The sequence below is a fragment of the Lagopus leucura genome, unplaced genomic scaffold, assembly GCF_019238085.1.
Source record: "Lagopus leucura isolate 7727_CA_CO unplaced genomic scaffold, USGS_WTPT01 Super-Scaffold_100159, whole genome shotgun sequence".
In the NCBI taxonomy this organism is placed as follows: Eukaryota; Metazoa; Chordata; class Aves; order Galliformes; family Phasianidae; genus Lagopus; species Lagopus leucura.
The window spans coordinates 22,671,372-22,685,985 of NW_024962335.1; the positions used below are offsets into that span (position 1 = coordinate 22,671,372).

At 36.3% G+C, this 14,614-nt stretch overlaps 1 protein-coding gene across 10 annotated transcripts in view; it reads left to right on the forward strand.

The window, feature by feature from the left end:
* Positions 1-14,614, forward strand: part of ERC1 (ELKS/RAB6-interacting/CAST family member 1) — a 294,250-nt gene that overhangs the window by 167,080 nt on the left and 112,556 nt on the right. For 7 of the 10 annotated variants that reach the window (XM_042889766.1, XM_042889768.1, XM_042889769.1 and 4 more), the window contains one exon: positions 5,796-5,927. The exons of the other annotated variants lie outside the window; for them this stretch is intronic. In XM_042889766.1, the coding sequence (XP_042745700.1) occupies positions 5,796-5,927 (132 nt within the window). The remainder of the gene's footprint in view (positions 1-5,795; positions 5,928-14,614) is intronic. 10 annotated transcript variants of the gene reach the window in all.

Consider the following 14,614-nt stretch of genomic DNA (forward strand, 5'->3'; position numbering starts at 1 on the left):
CTCAGTTTTTCTATTACCTTTCTCCTTCAAAACAGAAATTCACTGGCTGTTTCTCATAAATTGTTGGCCTTGTTATGCTTTTTTTGTCCTTTTTTTTGTTGCTATTGTTAATATACTAACTCAATCATATTTATCTTACATTGACTGACAATATTTTTTAAACATTTTCTACTAGAATATTTTTTTTCCCTGCAACTGATGATCCACAAGTGCAAATATATTCTGGGTGTACACATCTTCTCTTTTTTTGTTACACCATTCTCAGGCAAATGTGTTCAGCCCCTTCTGCAGTCCCTCATGTTTTTAAAGCAATGCTGTGGCCGGCTTCATCTCACTTCCCTTTCAGTCCCTAATGGAATGAAATTCTTCTATTGCAATTTTTCTCCTATTGTCTCCTGAAGTTATTTTTCTTCATTTAGGCAACTTGTCAGGCTAGAATTCCAATTCATGTGTCTTATTTGGCAGACACAGTTTTCCAGATGTTGACATATGTTGTCCTAATGAGTTGTCATCATGTATCTCAGTCTTTGAGCATGCCAAAGATATGGAAACATTAGTTGAGGATCTCCTACTTGGCAATTCTTTTCAGCTCTCAGACTATTCCTTTCATTCAGGAACTTGTGGTAATTACATACACTGTTTCTGTACTTAGGAAGAAGCCCTTTTTGTCTTACTTTGTGAGAGACAGAGACGTCATATGAATTTAATGTTTCTACTTACCCAACTTTTGCCCAGACAGATAGAGGTTTCACCATCACAAGCAAACTCTGCACTTTACTTCTTTCACCATTTGAGAGTGTCAATGCATCTGTATGCAACACTGATGATAGTAGCTTTAGCACTGATAGTAATCATTCCTTCAACTCAGTTTTTACTCATGCCCATCAATATATACAGAACCAGCTATTACACAAATGTTTGCCTCTGCTACTTTGATTTCAGAATCATTAATATTGGATCCATGTTTATGTACATCTTGGAACCAGGTTATAAACTACCCTACAGATATTTCCCCCATTAGGAACTAATAGTCTTTTCTTATTTTGTTCTTCAAGCACTCTTCAAGACAGCATGCATTTTTTCTTTTATTGCCATCTTCTTCAGCAAATCACAGAATCATCATAGAATCATAGAATGGCTTGGCACCTCAAGAATCATCAAGTTCCAACTTCCATGCCACAATATTTGCCCTATGTATACGTATACATATACATATATATATATATGTGTGTGTGTGTGTGTGTGTGTAGGGCATATATTGTATATTATATATACATATATACATATAATATTATATATTATGCATATTATATATATATATATATTTGAAAACCCAGTAAGTCAAAAGAATCTCATCAGTGAAAGAGAGATTCCTCCATTTATGAGTGACAAATTTTCATCCTTTTCTTGTTCAGAGACCTCTGCAAGTAGTTTACTACTCTGCAAGTAGTTTAGCAGCATGGAACCAAATGAAGGAGGTCCACTACACTCACTTGAGTTTTAAATAACTGTGATTATTTGCTTCCAAAATAAAATGAGACATTCATTTCACCTTTTGATACCACAACAGTGCATATTCACTTAAGCCTTTCTTAAAAAGGCCTTCAGGTTTTTACAAGTATTTTTCAGAGGAAAGAGCAGCAAAAATTCATGATGATTTATATTCATCAGTTCCTCTCTTCTTAAATTTAGATTTCTGATTTCGTCATAGCATCTTTCCTCCTGGGCTTAGCAGTGCAGCAGTGCAACCAACACTGCAGTAATGTCTTCTTCCTTTCTCATCTATGGAAGTACAAAGGGCAAAATGTGCTTAATTACATTAATTATGGGTTTATATGAAAATGATCTTTCCCTACCTAGGTGATTGGCTAGTTCTAGGAATTCTTTTAACAGTCAAAAGGAGCAGTTAATTGCCCTCTCAGACTATTAACTAATCTTTCCCAAGAGTTAACCAGAGAAATGCATCTAAATTTCAATTCCAACAGTAAAGTTAAGCCACAAAGCTGCAGTTACATAGAAGTTTGCCAGGATACTTCAGGTTTAATTGAACCTAAATGCCTTGGCGAAAACTTGCATCCGATTTCATGCGTTTTCACAAAACTTCATGGCAGATAACACATTACAAACGAAGGAAAGATTAAATTGATACATCCTTTTAACATGCATCACTTGGACATCCCACCACTTCCTTCCTGAAGTGAAATAAAAAGTCCAGAACCGTGTGTCAGTCACACCTCCTTTTCCTTTCAGTCTTTAAGACAGGCATGTATTGGAATGGGTTTTGCATACGGATCAGCTGCAGGATCATAGTGTTTGTAGAAAAAATCATATTGTGCCTGAACTCCTGGCACTCCCACAGCGTCGACTGGGTTTTTCATTTTCATTGTGGTATCACCAGTGAGCATAAAGGCAGAGCTATCTCCCTGTCCATGTTTAATTCCCTCTCTGCCATTGAATCTCACACATACGGGACTTGGGCGCAGAGCTGAGTGAGGGTCATGGAGATGTTTGGGTAGGTAATGCATCTCAAAGAATCCAGTTACTGTACAGGTAAGTAACACTTCCTTTTTCTTTCTGTATAGTTGTGTATAAGATTCGTGAAAGGAAACTGCTATGGTCTATCACTATGCAATTTCATCAGAATAGCCAGTGAGAAACTTGCACTCTGTGTCACATTTTATTATATGTAGAAAGTAATTCAAGTTGTGCTCTAGTCCCCTATTTAAGAGAATAAATACATTTCACTATTGGGGTTACCTGCTTCAGCAGCATGTGAAAAACTGGGAGATAACAGTTTTCTTTTTCCTGTAGTAAAGTACCTGCATTATCACAGCCTCCTCATCTCGAGAGAGCATTTTTGTATTCTGTTCATGTTGAAAGGTTTCTGATTTCCTTTCTAAAATTCTGGTTTTCTTCCTATTTGGTAGATTCTATTTTAGTTTAGTTTGGATTTAGTTTTCCAGAACGATCTGTAGAATTAAATGTCAAAATATTCTCTTTCTGTAGAAAACTCCTGACATAATAGGTGATGGTAGTTACAATTTATACAGTACTTTCTTCGAAGTGTACTGCTTCTCATAATAGCGATAAGATATTTCATGGAATTAAAAAGAGGAAAGCCACAAGAGCAGCATGGGTTGATGTTCAACATGAGCCTATCATGTTTCGGACTGTTGAGCCAAGCAATTGGGAAAACAGTGCTGGTATTTTAAAAGGCAAATGCTGGTTTGGCTTCATTTACTTTTTTCTCTATTGGAGTGTTGTGTTTGAAACAGCAGCGTGTGTTAAAAACAAAAAATAAAATCAAATACTGATCATTTCATGATGGAAAAAGAATGGATGGAAACAAAACATTTATTTAAAAGTTTCCTGAAATTATTCTCCACTTTGGAGTGCTGCTGGTGTCTGACTGTGCAGCAGTTCCTCTGCTCTTCCAGGCATAGACGTCATTTTGTAAAGTGGGTAGTCACACTGTGGCACTGTTAAGAGCAAGCAAGAAGCCATCACCGCTCTTTGAACTGTTTGTTTGAGACAGAAGGTGGATGTTTGCAACCAAACTTAATTTACTAGATGGGTAATGAACATTTGACAGAAGTTTAAAATCATCATTTCTGGCAGTTTTTTTTTTGTTTTTCTAGCACTGTTGTCTTCTTTTTAAACTTGCAGCTCTCCGGTCTATATATAAAAGTTCACATATTATTTTGGAAAAAAATATGTAATTGTAGACTTTTCAAGTGCAGGTGATGTGGTACTGAATTGCACAGTTTTCATACCATGAGCTACTCTTTTTCCTGTCTCTGAAGGATTCACGTGTCTGGACAGAGAACTTTGCCGTGTTGAATTAACCTCTTAAATGTTGGCCTATGATGATGAAGGGTGGGCATACAATACACGTTACAGTGCTCCATTCTACACTCTAATTTTAAACCAGTTTCAGTTTTACACGCAGCTGTTCAAATCCACCGTCTCCACTTCTGTTGTTTGAAATGGAGAGGTATACTTTCACACTTCCTTGGCTATCCGTGAACAGTATCAAGACGTACAATTGATGTTCCCCACAGAATGTAGATTGGCGAGTAAATAGTTTTCAAGTCTGCACTCTGTTTCTTTTTGAATCTTCAGTTAGACTAATCATAACCATGAAGTAGTTTTGGAAGACTTTATCAGTGTTTCAGTAGGTTTTAGAAAGTATTAAAATATGTTCTGCAACTCTGATTTTTTAAATGAAGATCTCTTCAGTTGTGTCTTTAGAAATCAGTGGTTACTTGCCTTGTGAACCTGCTTTGGAAAGTAACCAACAGCGGAAAGCTTGTCCATCTGCAAAACCTGGCAAATCTCTCTGCCTTTGCTAGTGGTTGAACTAGCCTTTCTCTGTGTAAGAGCAGTGGAGCCAGGAGTCTTGTACTGTTTGGATACAAAGCTTTGCATCTCTGCTGGAAAATTCTCTTCAGAAGTAATGAGACTGCCAGAACTGGTGTTCATATGGCACTATCTTTGGTGATGTACTGAAACTCCTGGGGAGCAGCAATTAAGGAATAAGGTTCACTCTTTAGAACTACAGCAATTCATTTTGGCATTACAAAGTTTTTGTTTTGTTTTGTTTTTGGTTTTTTTTTGTTTGTTTGTTTTTTGTTTTTTTTTCCAAATAAGTTGTCTTTATCCTTAATCTTTATGTGGCGTGAAGCACAGAGAAACAGTGGAAAATATCAGTCAGGACAGAAGATTAAGGATTAAACCTGATAAAAAGGGAAATGCAAAAACCAAAGGGAAAAAATATTTGATTCTTCCACTACTGCTGAGCTGTCTAAAAAGCCTTTGCATTAACTTAAGCATGCACTAATATCTGATCTGAACCACATGAGCTAAATTGATCTGCAAGATGAGAAAAGCAGAAATCTTCCATCAAGCTGGTCATTTCTGATGCATTTGTTAAGCAGCCATGCTCCTGGGGACAGCCTGGTGTGCAGTCTTTTGTACAAGCTACTACAGCAGAGGCAGAAGATACACAATTATTTTCCTAGCAATATTAAGAAAATACGGGTCTCCTATACAAATAAGAATGCCATTCATTTTGAATATCATTTTTAAAATTATATTATTACCAATTAAACCATATACTTTCTGAAGAGAGTTTCCTTCCATGGTCTTTGACTATAGGTGGGACTTCGGAACCTACAGCTGTGAAGATGTTCTTAATTGAAGAATGTATTTTCAGATAGTCTTGATACTTTCTGAGGTTTAAACTGCCATTCTTAATTCCTAGATAGTTGTTGAAGAAACTTCCTTTAAGTCTTATCTGAACAAGAGAAAATTCTGTTTGGTTGATGTTTGTTTTTCTCTCACTTAACCTGGAAGTAGCAAGTTACAAGACTGCAGTGCTTTGTTTCCCGTTTTACCATGCCTGCTGGTGAATGTGTGAGCAAATGGACAATTCTGCGTGCCTGCTTTCCCACCAATTCTGGCTACTCTCCTTCTTTGGAACTGCTTACTAATCTTCATTCACAAGCAAAACTTGCTTAGCTATTCTGTTTAATCTGGCAAGACTGTGATGTGCCTGATGAGAGGGCAAACCCTCTTGCTTTGAGGTCCTACTTTGCTAGCTTTTTCCTTCTCTTTACTGTGATCTTCTTCCTATTCTTGCATCACTTCATCTTTCTTTCCCTTGTGTGAAGATAATTTGCCTGCAATTGCACCTTGGTAGGGAGAATCAGATTTTGCTTGGCATAGAACTTGGTTGACTGAAAGGCTATAGTCCCAAACAAGTCTTCTTCACCTAGTCTCCCATCATTTTCCAGGACAATCTGCGTAAAAAGGATGATCGGATTGAAGAATTGGAAGAGGCACTCAGAGAAAGTGTTCAGATAACTGCAGAGCGGGAAATGGTGCTAGCACAAGAGGAGTCAGCCAGGATCAATGCTGAGAAACAGGTCTGCAATCTTATAAAGTCGCTGGTAGTCCTCTTAGGAAACAGTAAAGTACTGTTTCCACTGTTGTACTGTGAAACATAGATGGTTTTGTTTAATCAGCTATCTCTGTTCAAGTTTGGGTAACAAAACCCATAAAATCTGCTAAGATTTGTTTTTCACAGGTGATATTTTCTTGGGGAAAAATAAAAAAAGAGAAAGAAATACAAGGTATCCTAATCTTTTAAGTATTATTTTATGTAATAATTCTTCTGGCTAATCTTACCTATCAGAGCTATCCTTCTATATGTAAACATGCTTACACTCACTGTGTTGTTCATTGTGCATGTTTAAAGAAGGTGAATTTTATTAGCATGGTCATGCATATGGGCCACAATCTCATTTCATTTACAGTCTCTCAACTACTGGATAGAAAGACAAACCCTTTATTTAGGGCAAGTGTACACACAGAAAAACTCGCCTTGAAACCACAGGTGTAAACTTCTATGCCTGAATTTATTCTGTCACGGGTTAGATATCCTGAAGAATCATGTATGGACCAGATTTTGACTTCCATAATTAATCACTAAGAAAACATACCATATCTAATGAATAAACTTCCTTTATATTTTGATGAATCTTTTGAAGTATAAGGAGCTGAGCCTGGTGTTCTTACTGTGGTTTCTGTGAACCTCTTCAGTGTTTTATCTGTTCCTCTCCTGACCATAATAAGCAAACAGGGGCATTTGGTCAGTTACATTGCAATGATGTATTCTCTTTCTGTTAATTAAATGAAAAAGATTTAACTAACTACACTTTAAAACATTTTTAAAGGTTTTTTTTTCAACATGTATTCTTATATCACCTTCTTTCAAGATGTATCTTTATGCTCTTTTTAGTTAATAATCAAGTTTTCAAGAAGAAAGCAACTCTTGCTCTTTATGCTACAGTCAGTATCAACTGTTTGCTGGTAAACATACTGAGGATAATTCTGGTTAAAGTATCCTAAGATTCTAGGTAACTTTATGGAATTTACTTTCAAGAGTGCCTTCTTTCTAAACTTCTTGTAAACTCTAAAAAAAATTTATCTTATAGAAATGTTATCTTGGTAGTGAATACCACATAAAAGAATAGATTTCCTCCTCAGAAATATATGTATCTCACAGAAGAGCAAGTTCTCTGCTGAGATGCACAAGTAAGCAAAAGAACATCTAATTTGTTATCTATGATGTCATAATGTTTTAATTTCTTTGTTGGAGGATTGTGACAATGGTGTTCTTTGAGTGTAGAGAAGCCTGTAGAATTCTGTAGAAAATTCTGTAGAAAAGCCTGTAGAACGTTTTGTGTGGCTGTGGTCTAAACACAAGATGCGTAAGGTTTAGTGAATTTTTGAAGGATAGCTTTGAAGAATGTAGTACATTAATTTTGTAAGTGTTAGGAATGTCTGATGTTAGGAAATAAGTATGAAGATGAATATAACTGGTAAATTTACAGAAATACAAGTATGAGGTAGGCTTATTCTAGAGGCTGATCGCAGGTCACCTCAGTATTTAAGGTGAAGGATGAGTGGAGCACAGTTTGCAGGTGATTGGTAGCTTATATTTGATTTGCTAGTAAAGAAACGTGCTAATAACATTAACACTATACACAATAACATCAAAGCTACAGAGGACTTTCCTGCACAAATTGCCATAATCTGCAGAAAGAAGATTTTTGCACATTCAGACACAAAATAAACCTAACCAAAGAACTTTTAGCAATAGAGGGACAACCAGAAAAGTCTTACATTAGAGATATTCCATAAAAGAAATTCTGCAAATGTTTCAAAATAACCTTTGCACAAGGAGTAGAAGGACATCTGAGTCAAAGGTACTGTCAAGATTAACAAAAATATGAAGGTTCTGTCCTAGATGAAAAGAAATGAAATAGCAAGGAAACTTTCAGTTGCAGGATAGAAAGGAGGACTCATTCTTAGCCCATTAGCATGAAGTCCTTGTGGTTGTCTATCTGCTGTAAGCAAGCTTATTATGGAGAGAACAAGAGTTAAGTCTGAGTTAGTAAAATAGGAAACTGTTGTAGAAGTGGAATCTTATTTGTACCTGAGACATCCTAAAACTAAAATATGGAAAGTGATTAGTGCTTAGGGAACATCTACAAATTTCCATTATGGTTTTTGAAAACATTCACCAGCAAAGCCTTATGAGAGGCAAACAATGAGATCATGTGGTAAGAGCTTGATGAAAAGGGAAAATAACTGGTAAATAGATTGAATGGCAGTATAATCTGTATGATGAGGCAAGGTGATGGAAATGTGCTGTTGGAGGGCCAGTAAGCCATAAGAATCACTGAGAGAGGTTGAGAGGTGAGGAGAAAAGCCAAGAGAAGTATGAGTTGTGGGAAAAGATTTCTGGAATATGATGGGTAACAGCATCTTAAACAGGAAATGTATTTGGATGTAGTAGTTTGTATGGAAGTGAGGAGGAAGAAGGATGGATTTGAAACCACTGGGATCAGAAGAGGAAGACCTCTAGGTCACACCATCATTGATTATGACAGCTGTGTCTTAGTCCAGCAGAATAACTAAACTGCCCTCTGTGGCACATCATACTTTATACAGTGTAATGACCAACAGGATGTCACACAGAAAAGCAACCAGAGGGTCTTGTTCCAGCCACAAGATAGCTGTTTTGCCCCACCGTGCCCAATAGTTTGCCCAGTTGTTGTTCTTTATTAGATATAGTCAAGTCATGGAGTGATGGCAAGTAGCTGGTTATCACCTCAAATGCAAGGGGGATACATTCCTTCAATTATTTTTCATTTCTTTGATTACTTAAGAGAATGCCTGCTTTGCTCTATATTCTCTAGTGTTATGACAGAAGCCCTTCAGTAGCTTTGCAGTTTTACAAATGCAAGGCTTTGTTTTTGTGAAGGATATTAATCTTTTGATCTTTACAGGTGATTATATCATTCTTAGGCCAAATACAAATTGTATGCGTGAGTTGGAAATTTTAATATTGTCCAAAATGATTATAATTTTCTTTTAATTGCATGCTTTTTATTTCCTCTCTTCTGTTTATCTTGTTCTCTACCACTGCACTGCCTGTCTGAAGCTGTTTAATGAATCAATGCATGAGGTCAACCATTTTGGCTTTAAGTGGTTCAAGGTATGAGGACATCTCATCTGTGTGTACCTCTGCCCCATTATGTATTGTTGTTTCTGTAGCCCTGTGTTGTGTAATCCTACCCTCCCTCATTTCTTGATATTGTGATTTTCTGCTATTTAACAAGCTTTGCTTGTGAATTTCACTGTCCATGAAGCTACCTAGGATTTCATAGTTCTCAGATACCCATTTCAGTCTAAAACTTTGCACTATTTCAGTGTTTGATAATATCCTGGCAATGTGTGTTAACTATGGCAGTGTGTTAAGAGCGTTAACACTCATTTTCTATATTGCAAGATTTCTCCAGCTGATAAATCTTCTTACATATAAAGGCTTGAATGTTCTTCAACAAGTTCTTGATTTCCAACACATTCATCTGGTTTTGTTGTTCCACGTGTTGAATCCTGTATGTAAATATTATGTAAATTATAGTTACGGACTGCGGCTGAATGCATTAGTTCAACATATTACATTGTACATCTGAAAGTATGTGGAGACCTCTATATTTTTTTTAATAAGTACTTTCTGAAAGGTTGTAGTAGAAGACAGGACTTTAACTTCCATATCAATTTAATCACAATGAGGACCATTCCAAGAACAATGCTTGAGAAGATTGTCTTCATGAAAAGACATGGCTCTTTCTGTGGGGTAAAGTGAAGCAGAAGTTCAGATTTTCTAATTCAGCGTCAATCAGTAATAAGTAGCGTTGGACCTTATCTCAGGAAACACAATATTACAATTACTTGCACTTAAAGCCTTAATTACTGAAGGGCATAGTTTGTAGTTCACAGAGACAAGAAATTAGCAACTGTCCTCTTTCTCTTTGCTCACTTTTATCCTTTTTTTTTTTATACTTCTGTGAACATCCCTTCAGTTTTACCAGCCTGAGTCTTCTGAGGCCATGCTGTGAAATGAAGTTACCTAAATTATTATTATAATTTTTTTTTTTTTTTTTTTTTTTTTTAAATGAGTATTTTCACATGAACCAGTCTGAACCAATGAATCAATGCTAATCTGATCCATGTCCGCCAGCACAGGACAAAGGCACACCAGAGGAAGCATGGAACTGTGGGAGCAGGACACAGGAAATTCTTAGTATTATTTTCTACCGAGATTGTATGAGTATTATTACCAAAGTGTTTTTACCTAAAGCTGTTGTTGAATTCTGGTTTTTACAATAGGCTGCTATTTTTAGGGGCGTGATGGTGCAGAGCCTGACTGCAACATGCTATTTTCTATCTTCAGTTCCCTTCACATTTGCAGAGCTGTAGTTTCAGAATTTTAGGTAGCATTTTTGCTGATAACAGTATAACTGTTCTCTTGTTAATATCAACTCCTACTTAAGTGCAGTCTCAATCTATACAGTGCAGCTAGCATCTAATCCCTGTCCAAAATCGCTATGGCAAATACGCAAATGAAAGACTAGCCACAATTTTTTGCTTTTTTCTTTAAGTAGCTACTTCAACTGAAATATCTGAGTTAGCAGTCTGATTTTGACACTTTCCATCAACTTTGTTTGAAGTTATGGTTCTCAGTGGGAAATTTTAATTTAGTTTAAGTATATAAACCAACACCTATAAATAGCTATATCTATGCTCATACAATTTATCTTTTTATTCTACATGGCAGGTGTGTCTGCCTAGCCTTTTGAGAAGAAATTAAATACTGAATATTGTAATGGTAACACATTGCTTAAATACGCTGTCATACACTACTTTGTTCTTTCCAATATCTTTTTAAATTGTTTCAGCGGGACTTAATCTTATTTCATGCACATATTACATGTAAAAATTATTTGCAACAAGGCTTCTGAAATTCTCTGTCACGTATGCACAGTTCAGATGCCAGGTCTGTTTGCTAACTCATAAATAGCTGGAGCCTTCGTACCAGTTGTCTCTTTTTCCCCATCTCCTGTTCATCAGGATTTCACTACTGTAAGTACAATGGCTGCAGAGATTTGAATATTGAGTACAGCCTCTTAGAGTCTTTTCTGTTTATCTATAAGTTGCTATACTGAAAGTCTAGCCAAGTTTTGGGTGATACTTCTCACTTGCCTTTGCCATAAATCTGCCATTCTGGTTCTTTTATCTTCCTAAAATACATTACTTTAACTACCTTTTCTTGTAAAAATAGAAAATGCATTTACAACATAATTAATTTATATTGGACCCTAACATTCAGCACTGATTATAATCTAGTATTTTCTAAGAATGCAAAATTTAAATACGTTTCCCTTTTGCTGTGCTATTCTGTTACTGGAATAGGTAATGAAATATTTTCTAAAACATACTTCGAGATATTTTCAGAGCACAAAGTCTCACACATTAGTTACTTTCTATAGACCCTCGTACATGGGCAATATGAAGCTGGATTTCTCATGAACCACCTACGTACAGCTTTCTGAGCACCGTAGTTTTTTGAGCACTGCTGTCAAAATTCTGGCTCTTCTGTAACACATGCTGGACAGTTTGCTTTTAACTCATGTTTTTAGGTGTCCTTCTGTATTTCTCACTGAGAAATTTGATAAACAAGTGATTGGGAATCAAGGCAGTATTCCAAGCTATGTTTTGGGGGTGAAGCTGCTGGCATAGCTTATCCCTGATTGCTCAAAGCAGTCTACGTTCTCTTTGGCTGAAATTCTCTTGAATATTTTCTGCAAAACTTAGTCTGGTTTTTGAGTGTGTGTATATACATATAAGTCATATGTGTATTTAAGTCATATGAAGTAACAGAAATCTGTGCTAGAAACTTAGATTTGAATTTCTTCCTCTGATATACATAGTTTTAAGAGCTTTTAATCTCAGTGGTCAGCCTGACATATACTCTTGCCATTTTTCAAAGTCTGGAATTTTTTCCTCCTTTTGTGTATTTTGGTTTTGGCTAGGTAGGGTGACCATGCACTGTGTCCATGGTAACAAAGCTGTTGGCAGTCATTTCAGAAGTGCTGCCCCTCCTTTAACTTTCTTCTTCTCCCCAGAGTATTTTGATGGATTGTGTAGCCTCTTCCTTTAAAAATATCCAGTTTTATGTCAAGTCACACCCCTTACATGGAAAGGTTGATTCAGTATGTCAAGGATAGCATGGAATTCCTTCTTTATTCAGTAATATACTTTCTAAGAGGTGAAACTGCACAGTTGTTGTTCTGGTCTTAGTTGTGTTCAGCTGTACCTATGTGGGGGGCTTGAGGGATTTGCTTCTCCAGTGGAGAAGAATGAAGAGAAAATAGCAATGAATAGAAAAGGATAAACAAAGATGATTTTGGTACAGAGATCTTTTTTTAATGTTGCAGGCAAAAATACTTCTAAGGAGCCCAGAATCCTTTAATTTTGTTTAACTTGTTTCACAAAGTTGGAAAGTGGGCAAAATTTGAGAACTTTTAGGAGAACTGGGGATCCTAAAAGGATAATTTTGTTTGAAGTGTATAGTGAGCATTTCTCGCTATAGGTCATATTTTTAATGAAATGAGAAATACTGGGGGAAATTTGGTGCAAACACTGATCTTAGAAGGGTTTTGTTTAGATTTTTTTCATTTTTATTTTTAATAGATAAATACTGATTTCAAATTATCTCTTTTATTATACAGAAAACTTCATCTTCGTACCTCTTTATCCGATATAGTATTTTCTCAAGTGCCTACTTCCAGATTCTACTTTATCTGGTTTGGCTCATATAAAAATGAAAGTCTTGAGTTGCCTTCAAATCTGGTTTGAAAGAGGAAATCATGCAGACTTTACATTAATTCTTTTAAGGACCCAAGCAAAAACTTTAATATTTACATAAAACTAAGTTTGTACTTCTTCCATTTGGAACTTCTTTTCTGTGTTCCAGTCGTGATCTTAAATTGTGAGCTTAGGTGCAAGTGTAATACAAGAGTATGTAGATTAAGGCTTTAGAAAAGCTCATTAGAATTGTAGATTAAATGCAAAAATTAGAAAAATATAATTTTTTTTCTTGGCAACTGATTCTTTATCAAAATACATGTAGTGCAAGAGAAGAAATTGTATTCCTTTCTTTACCGTTCTTTTTTAAAGCGAAATACAGAAGACTGACAGATTTCAGATTAATTAAATTGAAGATTCTTCATTAAACATTTCCTGTTGACGCAACAGCTTCTAGACATTGCTGTACTGCTGTTTATCATCAGATTCCTTCAAGGCCGTCACTGAATTTCAGTCTTAGTTCAGCTGGCTCAGAACTGTGGGATTGCTTTGCAGTTGTGGCTAGATTCTGCTCATTGCTGTTTATTAACTACAATGCTAAAGATTTGCTTCCACATGTTAGAATAGGTGGAAACTTCCCTGAGCTTGCCAACAAGACTGCACTTCTTCAGCTATATTTTAGCCACATGTGCAACCTTCATGTACGTGAATGGGCTTTCACATAGTAACTGTTCATGAACCTTAACATCTTTTGAGAAGAATGTTAAAGTTGAATAATATTAGTTGAAAATTTGAATAATATCAGGCTGTGTCTAAACTTCAGTCTGCCACGGTAACATCCGAGATAATATGAAACAATTATCTTAAATTATTATAAATAATGTTATATAAGATATATTAATAATAATAATTTGATAACTATTTTATTATTATTATTATCCCAAGTAATACGAAAGGTAAATATATTTAAAAACCATTTGGACGTGGTGCTCAGGGACATGATTTAGTGGAGTGCTGTTAGGGTAGTATGGTAGTACGGTTAGGTTGCGGTTGGACTTGATGACCTTCAGGGTCTTTTCCAACCTGAGCAATTGTATGATTCTATGGAACTGTCTAAAATGCAGCAACATTAAAACCAGTGTGGTTTGCAGAATCCCTGCGAAAAACTGCTTACATCCTTGGATAATTAATCTGAGCTGAAAGGCTTCCTTTGGCTCTGTTACTGCTGCTACCTTAACAGCAATTGACAGATTGGATGTAACCAAATATAGGCCAAGTTGTTTTGAAGAGGTCCTCGTTTATAGCTGTGGGTGCAGTATCATGCATTAGACACTCTTCTAAAGAGGTTGTTTGCATTATAGTATTGTGGAGTGGATTAGGTTGGAAGGGATCTCAAAGCCCACCCAGTCCCAACCCCTGCCATGGGCAGGGCTGCCACGTAGCAGTTCAGGCTGCCCAGGGCTCCATGGATGGGGCACACACTGCTTCTCTGGGCAGCTGTGCCACGGCTTCACCACCCTCTGAGTAAAGAATTTCTGCCGAACATCTAACCATAATCCACCCTGTTTTAGATTAAAGCCATCCTCCCTTCTCGTACCACTGTCAGACCATGGAAAAAGTCAATCCTCTTCCTGTTTATAAGCTTCCTTAATGTACTAGAAGGCTGCAATGAGGTCTCCCTGGTGCCTTCTCTTCTGTAACAAACGGTGCTAAATGCTTGTGCAGAGTTGCACAGAATGTGCTAAGTATGCTAAATTCTACTCTCTGTAACTATAGTCTTTTTAAATGATGATCAAAATTCAATTTTTTTGCAATACTGTATGTTATTTCTAGACGAAGTGATTGCTGCTGTGTCCCTAAGGGGCTTGAGAGCTTCATTGCTAGTTATAGA